General features: G+C 26.9%; 1 protein-coding gene across 1 annotated transcript; it reads right to left on the bottom strand.

Annotated features, from left to right (window-relative positions):
• Window positions 1-1,266: 1,266 nt before the first annotated feature.
• Window positions 1,267-5,828, bottom strand: SPO11-2 (sporulation 11-2). The gene is made up of 12 exons (XM_088503572.1): window positions 5,379-5,828; window positions 3,779-3,871; window positions 3,603-3,686; window positions 3,243-3,372; window positions 3,017-3,154; window positions 2,845-2,933; window positions 2,610-2,738; window positions 2,371-2,465; window positions 2,238-2,300; window positions 2,007-2,083; window positions 1,776-1,903; window positions 1,267-1,549 (listed from the first exon to the last, which is right to left on the bottom strand). The coding sequence occupies exons 2-12, from the start codon at window positions 3,857-3,859 to the stop codon at window positions 1,415-1,417; spliced, it is 1,149 nt and encodes a 382-aa protein (XP_088359698.1). The 5' UTR covers window positions 3,860-3,871; window positions 5,379-5,828; the 3' UTR covers window positions 1,267-1,414.
• Between the last annotated feature and the right edge of the window lie 5,743 nt (window positions 5,829-11,571).

Genomic DNA, 11,571 nt, shown 5'->3' with positions numbered 1-11,571 from the left:
CGCCTTACTTTTGATACGATCATGACGTATTGGAAGTTGGGTCGTTACAAAGAATGCTCTCAAAACCAAAACACCCTCACAATGGTGGGATTCTTATGGGGATGAATATCCAGAACTTCAAAAGTTTGTTATCCGTGTCTTGAGTTTGACTTGTAATTCATCAGGATGTGAGCGCAATTGAAGTGTTTTTGAGATGGTAAACTTTTAATTTGATATTAGCTTAGAATTTTATTTTCTAAATTATAGAATTAGTTAATTATTCAATTCTATTATTTTCTAATTAGCATATGTTAATATATTAAATAAATACTTGTAAATTTTGATATTATTAGGTTCACAAGAAAAGGAGAAATTGTTTGAAGACAAGTACAATGAATGATGTTTTTGTGATGACCAATTGAAGATTGGCAAAGAAGAAGCCATCAAGAAACATTGCTGACTATAGATTTGAAGACTTAGATTCAGATAAAAAATGGATTGTGGAAGATGAAAATATGATGGAAAGTTTAGAAGAATTTAACACACAAAATGATGTCACTTATCCTCTCAAGAAGATAGAGGAATTTGACACACAAAATGTTGGACATGATAATCATGACCTTAATAAATTGCTTGTCTTTATATTTTTTAGTATGCTTTAGTCTTTATATTTTTTAGTATGATATTATGTTATCTATTTTATATTTGTGATGTTGCATATTATTATTTTGAACTTCAGACTTGTAGTTAATTTATATTTTTATCATTGAACTTTACAAATGTTACATTTTATTATATATTTATGCTACTTTAGCTTTATTTTATCATTATGTTATTATTTGTGATACTTTTGTCAAATTTAAATTCTCATTTTTATTTAAATTACTTAATTTTATCATATTATATTGCTCTTATAATTGATATTGATAAATTTATATATTTAGTAAAATCTTACATTCAATTTTACGATTTTACGCTCTACAATTTTTAATTATTTTTTTGATTCTAATTTTTAATTATTTTTTTGATTCTACGTAAAATCTTAATCTTCGCTACCTTGATTCATAATCCTATTTTAAAATTCAAAACCCTATCTTTTAAAAAAGTTGTTCAAATTGGCCGGCCTTATACTTTCTCTTTTAGGACACAAGTAATTAGCTTCTAATCGCAATTTAGCCCACAACTTGATGACAAGGTCTTCTGTATTTCACTTGAGCTCCGAGTTGTGAGTTCGACCCTCATTTCGCTCTACTTACTGCCTTTGGTTGAAAAGTTAGCTTATACTCATTAGGATGAAACCAGTCCTCTAACATGAATTGGATTAAATTTAGGAAAGTTGAACTTGTAATTTTTGCTGATTATCCGACTACAACGGTCTTGGTACCCTGCTTAGTGCTTATACATAAGAAATTACTATCTATGTCATTATATATTATTATATATAATCGGACTGAACAATCTTTTTAGCTATGTACTTCCCCAAATAATCATACCCATGAAAGTATAGGGCCTCGATTTCAGCTCGCCTACCACTCTGCACCATTAAGGCCACCTCATCCCTGTAATTCCCCTGTTAAAAAGAAAAGGAAAAAAAAAAACATTCTGTAATTGGAAAATTCTCTAGTTAACCTTCTTAAAAGGAAAATGGCTGTGTACGTTGGTGTACGATTATATTCAATATAGTTCTTGTCCAAGGAAGTCTCCTGCTTAGTTATGCAATATATGAGATATAAGATACCAACCTACAGATCAAGTAATATGTGCTATATTTCAGAAATTCTTGGTGGTTTCTTTACCTGTAAGATTCCGGAGGACATCAAGCTTTGAGCAATTTGGAGATCCTTTGGCTTTAATGGAACCAAAGATTCGTCAGGCAACATCTCTAGATCATTCCCCCGTAAGCCTAACCATTTCACATTGCACGCTAGATCGTACCAAAAAGAAAATTAATTTTGGGCATAAGTTTCATCATCCAAACATACTGGAGCCTGTTCTCTGTGGTAAAATGAGATCATAAAATTAATTACCGTATCTGTATGCCTCTAGGCCCATTGTAACACTTCCAAATTTGAAGGTGCACAAAATAGCTAATCCAGCAGGATTCCTTCAAAGATTTAAATGTTGATTGGGTAAGGTGATATAAACAACAATAAGTCAACAACATTAATAAAAGGGTGCAAACCAATAGAATGTCTTTTCTGACAGAAAAAAAAAAAAAAAAACTCTATTTCAGGAGAGGTTTTTTTGCAGGGCCTTACCAATCCACCAAAGCTAAAATTGGCAAGTCAGGAAATGTTCGATGGATTCGATGAAGAAGAACTCTGCATTCAACTTCAGAATTTTAGGTACAAGTAATCACACAAATGGATTGAGTCTTTCATATAACAGTACCTCGTTGCCATATCTGGATAACCTTTAGCTGTGACAAGAATGCTTGGAATTTGATTAAAAAATTGATCCTCAGCAAGCCGCTGAAATATTGCATGCTAAACAGAACAATATTCTTGAATCAAACTTTCTACCTTTGGGGGGGCGGGGGGATAAATAAAACCTGTTCAAGTAGCACAATTCAATTGGACAATGAAACTAAAGAAATCTAAGCAACCCTACATTACCACCAAGAAACCTACCTTCTCCACAATTATAATGTATCTAGCATCAGTATCTAGAATCAAGTTTTCTAACAAATTCACGTCTCCTGGAATTGCATGTGCAGAAGATCCGCATACAGAGCAATCAACAACCTCTTTGCCCGGCTCCTATGCAGGAAAAATTGGAAACTAGATATCTGTAAAGTTGCAGTAGCATTTTAATTGAACAGTTGAGACCTGTACAAGTAAGGAGTCAGTGAAACTGTTGAGGAACCTGAAAAGTAAGGCGGCCAGCTACTAGACCTCGACTAGATGCCATGATTCCGAGACTGTATCGGCTGCACCTAAGCAATGCCACGACATCTATGGCATGCAGATCGATAATTTCATTTGCATTCAAAATACCAAGAGATCTCAAACTCAAAGCAAAATGAGAGTGATAAAACCTTGGATTGTCCTGTTGACATCTATCTGAGAAGGAAACAGATGTGGCGAATCGCACAGAAGCTTGTAGTATAGCTCCCTCTGCGTGACACGCTTTTCCTGAAGCAGTATCTGATAGCACAACTCCATCACCTTCCACACTGCAAGCAAAATGAGTTATAGTGAGCTCAATTGGAAAAAGAAATTGTTAAAACATAAAATCAAAATATGAAGAAAAGAAAAAAAGACCTCTAACGAAGGCCTTTGCTGCATTAGGCCTCATCAAGGACCTCGAAGAAACAGAATGGGAGAGGAAAACACATGATAGGTCGGTCATCAAGCTATGATTCACTCGGCTGTTGCAAAATTTTCTCTGAATCTGTTCACGTATTAGGATTGATAACCTGAGATTAGCAACCTATTTGCTTCATGATTAAATAACAATTAAAAGTGGAATCACTGAAACTTTCAGTTTGCAAACCATTGATTAGAATGCATTCAGCTCAACAAAATCAAACAATGGTATCAACGTTCAACTAAGCAACTCGTTGAAATAGATTTAGCAAATTAATAAGGAAATGGAGACAGATTATGAAAGTAAGTGTATACCAGAGGCAAATCTGAGATGGCAGGGTTTGATGCATTCAAATTCTTGAGAAAATTGAGCACTGAAACTTCAATTCTAGCTCGGACCTACGGTCATTGCATGTATCATCAAGATGAAAAAGGTGCCATCAGAGTCGGAGAAAAAAGAGCACGGATGATGTAAAGAAAAATCTATATACCTGAGCACTAGGGACGATCTCAGCATAACAAAGCTCTTGATCAGAGAAGAACTTCAGCATTGGATTCCGAAGATCTTCCATCGGATTCCAGAGCTTGAAATATCTAAAATTAGAATTGGCGCCAAAACGCCTAATGTGCTAGGTGGAAAGAAATCAAGGTTTTGAAAACCGGACCGCTCATCGAACCGTTTTAATTACTGGTTCACTGGTTCATTGGTTCAACCGAGAAAACCGTTTTAAAATAAAACACTTCTATAAAAATTCAATAAATAAAGCAACTGGTTTTAAACACTCTTCTACTGCATTTTTTTACTTCAAAAGGGGATCATAAACAACTAGTTCTATGAATAAACAAACTACAATGATATGCAATGCCAAATATAGGCCAATGATGAAATAATAAAGGGTTTCTCTCTTCAATTCTATGTTCAAGCTTGTAGCAGACCAGAATCAACAGAGTAATACCATATAAATAGTCTTCCTTCTTAAGTCTTATATACCTCAAAGAATTTCCTACAAAATGAAAATTGAACACAACACACGGCCTTAAAACAAAAACTAAACAAAACTCAGAAATCAATCACCTCTTCCAAACACAGCCTTAAAACAAAACAGAACAACATTCGGAGTATGAGCATTGATCACAAAATTGATTTCTGAAGCAAAACAAAAACAGCAGAACAACATTCAGAGTTTGAGCATTGATCACAAAAAAATTGATTTCTGAAACAAAACAAACACAGCAAAACCAACAGAACAGCATTCAGAGTTTGGGCACTGATCACAGAAAATTGATTTCTGAAACAAAACAAACAATCAACAAAACATTGAAAACAGAAATTTTTTTTCCTTCAGAAAAAGAAAACAATGAAAACATGAAGCATATAATAAATCAATGATCACCAATATCCAGCAATAATCTCAAAGACCACAATAAATACACAACAACAATTTAGCAAATAAACAAGAATAAGACCTCAATAGAAAATCCAACAAATTAAATCGCAGCAACCTAACAATTTAGCAAATTAAAACAACAGCCCAACAATTTAGCAAATTATCAACTTAACAAGTTCAAGAACAGAAAATCACAACAAAAAAAAAAGGAAGAACAACAGAACAACAACACAAGAACAATTAGCAAATTAACAAGTTCACAATAACAGTTAAAATTTACCAGAAGAACACTAATACAAGTGGAATCATCACGCTAATATGTTTTCTGCAAAGATGCTATTTGTGCAGATAAAATTCCCTAATTACTAAGATCCAATTATTCTAATTTCACATGCAATCAACTTATTAAGTTTATAAAAGCTAGAAATTATAAAACCAACCAGAAATATGGTTAAAGCATTTCATCAAACATGTTAACTGCGGTAAAATTAAAACGAAATAAGAGAATTCAAAGCTTAATATCAATGTGATAGAGAAGAGACTATAAGTATTGTATACTTTAATTCAGTCTACGAAAAAAAATCCAATCCACTACCAAATCAAATAGTTACTTATTGTAATAGAAATCAGAAGTTGCAGAGTTTGAAGCAGAGTATTGGTGTTGTGTGAGTGTATTGTCTGGTGGCGGGTTTAGGGAACTCACGGCCGCGACAAAAGAGAGCAGTTCGACGGCTAGGTGGAGCGCGCGGGTTGGTCAGAGTTTGAAGCAGAGCAACGTGGCTTCCAGACGAAAATGCGAACTCGAACGGTGAACGGCGAGTGAACACGAACGGTGAATGCCGAGCGAACGTGAACGGCGAATAACGCGAACGAAGACGCGAACATGAACGGCAAACAAACGGCGGCGGAAACGCGGCTGAGCAGACAAAGACGACGGACGCCGAGCTCGAGGAAGCAGCTGCAATCGGTGACAGCGAACAGGGTTGGAAGACTTGGAGCACGAGGGAAGCTAGATAGACGGACGGACGGCGAACTTTGAATGCGACGGACGGCGGCAGTATGCCACTCCTTGCGGCGGTGGTGTAGGCTTACAGTGCTAGGGTTTCTTGGCTGAGTTTCTGTGATTTCCTTCTGAATGAAAGAAAGACAGAAAGGGAGAAAGAAACAGGAGCTTCCGTTTCTGTGCAAACTGCAAACCGGCCGGGTCCGGTTCGGTCCGACCGGCCGGTTCCAACAGTTTTTCACCGGTTTCTAATCAACGATTTTACATGCCTAATAGACTGATAATGTTGCGGTTCATCATTATATTTTTCATATATAAATGTATTTTCATATATTAAGTATAATTAGTTTATTTTTCTCAATACCATCTATTTATACAAGATCAAATATTTTTTATTCATTGGCTCTCTTTTCTCTTTTTCTCTCTCCTTCGATCCTTCTCTCACGTTTAAGCTACAATTTTTGTAATTTATTTAATTTTTGTTTCTTTTATGTTTATTTATACATTTCATTTTTTTTATTTTTTTAAAATTTTTGCTTATTTTAATTACTTATTATTAGGCGCATACTTTTTTTTTCTTTTAGTTTCGGATTAACAAAAAAGATGTGTCATCTTTACGTTATTTTTAAATAATTTTACTATAATTTTGTTTTGTAATATTCTATTTTGTCAAATGTACTTTAATTCATATATATATTGTCTTTTTTTTATGATTCACAATTAATATATACATTGTTCGTATATGTGATTTATATGTTAATGTTTTTATTGATTCTTTTTATTATTATTTTTTCCGTGTGTCTCTTTGTTGCTCTTTATTTTAGTTATATTCATTGATTTCTCTGTATTGATGCTCTTTTTATTTAAAATATCATGGTAATTTAAAGTGTATGTTGTGACTCATGTGATATTTGTTAATTTGGTGTATCTTTTTAGATGGTTTATGTTATAATGTGTTTAAGGAGTTGACTTAAAATTATAATATAATATATAAATTTATATATAATATGATTTATAGCATGCTAAAATATTAGGACATTATAATATAGATATTTTTTAATTTGTCCATTAGATTCAATTATATAGGATCTTGAAAATTATACAAATATGTAATTAGTTATTTTTTCATATAATTATTGTATTGATCATTTACATTAGTGAGACTATTTTCATTATTAATATTTATAAATATGCTATTATTTGTATAATTGATTGAATCATCTTATTCATTTAAATTTAATTCTATTGAATTAATTATTTAAGGTGCTATTGCTATTTCTATTTTTAAAGAATTTTTTTAATATTATTTAACAATTCTAATAACATAATAACAATTAAAAAAGACAGAACAAAAAACTTTTTAATGTGAAAATAGGATAAAAAGAATAAATTTATTTAATAATTTTTTTAGGATATATATGTTTTTTTATACATAATTATTATAAGGCATGAAAATTTATTAAATTCTAACAATAATTATTAAGGATAAATGATTATTATAATTAAAAATAATATTAATTTAAATGATATACAAATAAATCATGTCAAACATAACAATTTAAAAAGGTTACTTTTAAAAGAATATAGTTTATGATATTTAATTTTTTACTATTTATTAAAAAAAAGCGTAATTACTTAACAATATTTATTTTTTAAATTCACTATGTATGTAATTTTTTTTTTTTTGACAAAATTTTACTCATGATGGTAATTCTTCTAATGGTGTAAATACGGATAATTATATTTTTACTTTTTGATATAATCGATATATTATTAATAATGAATAGTAATTAACCCCTCATATTTTTAAGGGAAAAACTCAGGTGCAATAGACTTCACGTGAAGTTGATAGTTGTAGTTGAGAACCGTTAGATAAAAATTTAATCAAATCAGTCAAATTATCTAACCGTTCTCAGTTATCAACTTCACGTGAAGTCGACTGCACCTGAGTTTCCACCTATTTTTAATCAAAGTATTTTGACGATAGTTTCTATTTATAGATATCAATGAATGATTGTTTCTTTAAAAATAAAATGCATTATGAGTTTAGGTTATTTCATAATTAACAATAATACTTGATTATTTCTTTAAAAATAAATTACATTATGATTTTAGATTATTTCACAATAATAATTAATGTTCATAATATTGAATTACTCTAAATTTTTTATTTTCTATTTTCTATCGTTAGTAGTTAATTCCAAATTAAAAAGATTATATTGAATTGTTGAATAGTCCAAATATAACCGGAGTTAGTTTAGTTTATTTGTTTATTAATATAATTGATTGAAAGCATAAATGATAAATAAGACAAGCAAATAATTAGAAAAATAGAATGTTAGTAATTACTTAAAATAGATAACAAAATAAGTTATAAGGTATTACTTTATTTAAATTATTAATAATTAAAAGAATAAAAAGTCAGTAATTATTTTTAAAATAGACATTAAATTTAGTTTTATGGTACTAATTTATTTGATTTGTTAATAAAATTTTATAATTTTCGGATTTATATCTGCTCAATTTATGCATTTTATTCTATTTTACTTTAACAAAAAAATTGAGACGTGCATTTTTAATTATTTATGTAGAAAGTATAGCGAAATGAATTATATCAATTATAATTAATTATCGATAATTGATTGTATTAATTTGTAAGATAAATAACGTATAATAAATGTTGTGAAATTAATTATAATAAATTAATAATTAATAAATAAAAAACTAAAAGAGACTTTTTTATTATTTTTTAATGGCTACACGTTTTTATAATTTCACTTTTTCTTTATCTCTTCCTTTCACATTTATTTCTTTTAATTTATTGAACTAAATCAATTATACTAATTATTTGTATTAACTAATTAAATACTTTTTAATGGGTTATTATAACTGAGCTTTTAGACCATAGGTTAAAAATATTATAAAAAATATTTTATAAAAGTTGTTGAAAAATAAATATTTTTAAAATGTGTCCTTAAGACACAAATTAATTAAATAAATTATTTTTTAATTTAATGTTTTTGATTCATTCAATTGTATTAATTATAACTAAATAATTATGTAATTTGATTTGATTAGGATAAATATTTTATCATTTAATATTTTATTTGATTCATTAAATTACATTAATCATAGCTTCAAATATTTAATTTAATTAGAGTAAATATCAAATTATTTTAAATTTTGTTTGATTCATTAAACCAAATTAATTATAACTAATTTATTATTTAATTTGATCGAGATAAATATTAAATTATTTGTTAAATAATATATAAAACAATGAAATTAATGAACTTAATTAATTTAATTTATTATCTTATTATTTTATATATTTCTTTTCTCTTTCTATATTTTGTACTTCAAATAAAATATTTATAATTTTTTATTTTTGTTTTTCATCTTAATTTTGCTAATAATTTTTATATGATTTTGTTTTATATTAATTTTTTTTATTTATTTTGATTAATAATTCTCAAGGGAATTATTATTTTATTTAAAGATAATTAAAATTTTTTGTAATATTTTTATAAAAGTTGATTAATAGGTTCTTCTTTAAAATATCTTTTAAAATTTTTTTTAATAAGATCGTATTTTGATTTTTCTCTTTCATCCTTTGTATTAATTAATTATATTAATCTTCTATTACAATATATTTTTTATCTACTCCACATATTATCTTTTCTATCTTCTTTTATTTTTTTAATTGCTCTTTTTACTTTATTTTTATTTGTTTATTTTACTTTTACTTCTCATATATAAATTTATTATAATTCATCACAGGTTTTTTTTTAATTTAAGTAATTTTTTAGGTTATATTTTACCATTGATGCATTTATTTTGTTTAGCCTGTTTTTTTAGTCTATGTTTAATATAATAATCTGTAAATATTTATTCTATTATATAAAAGTTAAATTTCTGCACTTAATGATAAAACTGTTGTGACATGTTTCTGATGGTATTTTTTAATTTATTTCTTTTAACTCATTAAATTCAATTTATTATAATAAATTAATTATATCAACTAATTGATTTGGTTAATTATTTAAATATCATACAATTTATTATAATTTCTATCAATCAATTAATTGTAATTCAAATTGAATGATTATTTTGTTACGAAATTATTATTTTCTAATTTATTTATGGACAATACATATAATAATTTTAATCATAAATTAAGCTATTTTATATTAAATAACTTATATAATGGTCATTTCATTTATTATCATAAATGTTGAATTAAATAAGTCATTATTATTACTTTTGATTTAGAAGTAAAAATAAGAATAAAACCAAAGATTCTATTTTATTTAGCCTTTAGGGTTCAATGGATATCACACTCAAATATAAATAGTGACTTCCGAATTTTGGTCTCCAACACATCAAAGCCACCTCCGTAACTCTTTTTCTATAAAAGGAATTGCGATTCAACTCTACCAGGGATACAGAAGGTTTTTAAAGAACAAGGGAATAGTCTGAATTTGCACAAATTCTAAATGTTCGAACTTACGATGTTGTTTCAGTTGGTTGTCGTTACGAGAATGACTCTAATCTATACGTGTCTAAGGACTAGAATAGATTAAATATTATTTAAGTAATTTATTTCTAATATTGGTATTTGATTAAATTAGTTTTAGAGAACTTTAAATTATTGTTGACTCAATTTATATATTACGACTATTCTTTTTGAATATATTATTTTTGCATTTTTTAATATAAATTTTTTTTTCTGATTTTTAAGTTTATTTTTTTTTCTTGGATATATGTATCACCTTTTTTTCTCAGTTTATATTTCAGATTAGTAACGTACTTATTAAGAAAAATGTATTTTAAAAAAATAAAAATAAATATTAAAACATCACTATTTACAAAAAAAGGAAAGATACGTGAAAAAAGGAAAACAAAAAATTAAAACATCACTATTAGAAAAAAACTGTTAATATGCATATGAATGAGACAGGGATTGAAGAATATATATAGATATAAAAAATAAAAAATTATTGCACGATTATAGAATAAAAAATAATCATATATATAAAATGAAATAATTATAACAAAAAAATAATTAATATATGTGATTTAGATGTTTTTAATAACCGGTAACATGGTGTTTAACAAAATATAATTTATATATTTTTTTTATTTATGTATATGTATAAAATTATTTATGTATATATATATATATATATATATTAAAAAAAAATTACCGTAATATATATAGAGAGAATTATTTAACAAAATTAATATATATGTATACATAAAAAAAAATATTATAATTGCTGGAAATTACACATGAACTCTTTTTTTCTCTCAAATAAATTTATTCTAATTATATTACAATTAGCTCATGAATAATGCATGATTATATTAATTTAAGAAAATATATTCATTATAATTATATCAAATCAATATTTATTATTCAATGCGTTATTAAACTACTTATCAATCATCGATATTTTTAATCATTCTAATTATATCAATTGATATAGTTCTAATTCTTATTCAAGTTTGATAATTTTATTAGAAGATATATAGTTGATGCATACATTAATAGTGACCCATTTAATTTGATATCAATTAGTGAATAATAATAATAATAATAATAATAATAATAATAATAATAATAATAATAATAATAAAAGGTCTACACGCTACATACATTATATTTTAAAAAGGTAATATATATATATATATTAAAAAAAATTAGGGTATCAATAATCAATTGTGATTAATATCAATATCAATAATTAATTCTTATAATTATTTTTATACTACTAAAGGCTACATATAATTTTTTTTTGTAGAATAAAAAAAGTTGTGATTCATAACATTTTCGTAAAGTTATATTATATGGACACAAGATTAATTAGATAACAAATTAAATTTTAGTTAA

This window comes from Arachis ipaensis, chromosome B2 (genome assembly GCF_059453495.1).
Source record: "Arachis ipaensis isolate K30076 ecotype BB chromosome B2, ASM5945349v1, whole genome shotgun sequence".
NCBI classification, from domain to species: domain Eukaryota; kingdom Viridiplantae; phylum Streptophyta; class Magnoliopsida; order Fabales; family Fabaceae; genus Arachis; species Arachis ipaensis.
The sequence above is the reverse complement of the archived record's forward strand: the minus strand, read 5'-3'. Positions and strand labels throughout refer to the sequence as shown.

Bases quoted from the DNA above. Each gene is read 5' to 3' on its own strand.
- SPO11-2 (XM_088503572.1), bottom strand. From the start codon at position 3,859: ATGGAAGATCTTCGGAATCCAATGCTGAAGTTCTTCTCTGATCAAGAG. The intron at 3,155-3,242 runs GTCTTTTTTTCT...TTTTGCTTGCAG, and splicing joins AGCAAAGGCCTTCGTTAGAG to TGTGGAAGGTGATGGAGTTG. The intron at 2,466-2,609 runs GTAGGTTTCTTG...TGTTCTGTTTAG, and splicing joins ACATTATAATTGTGGAGAAG to CATGCAATATTTCAGCGGCT.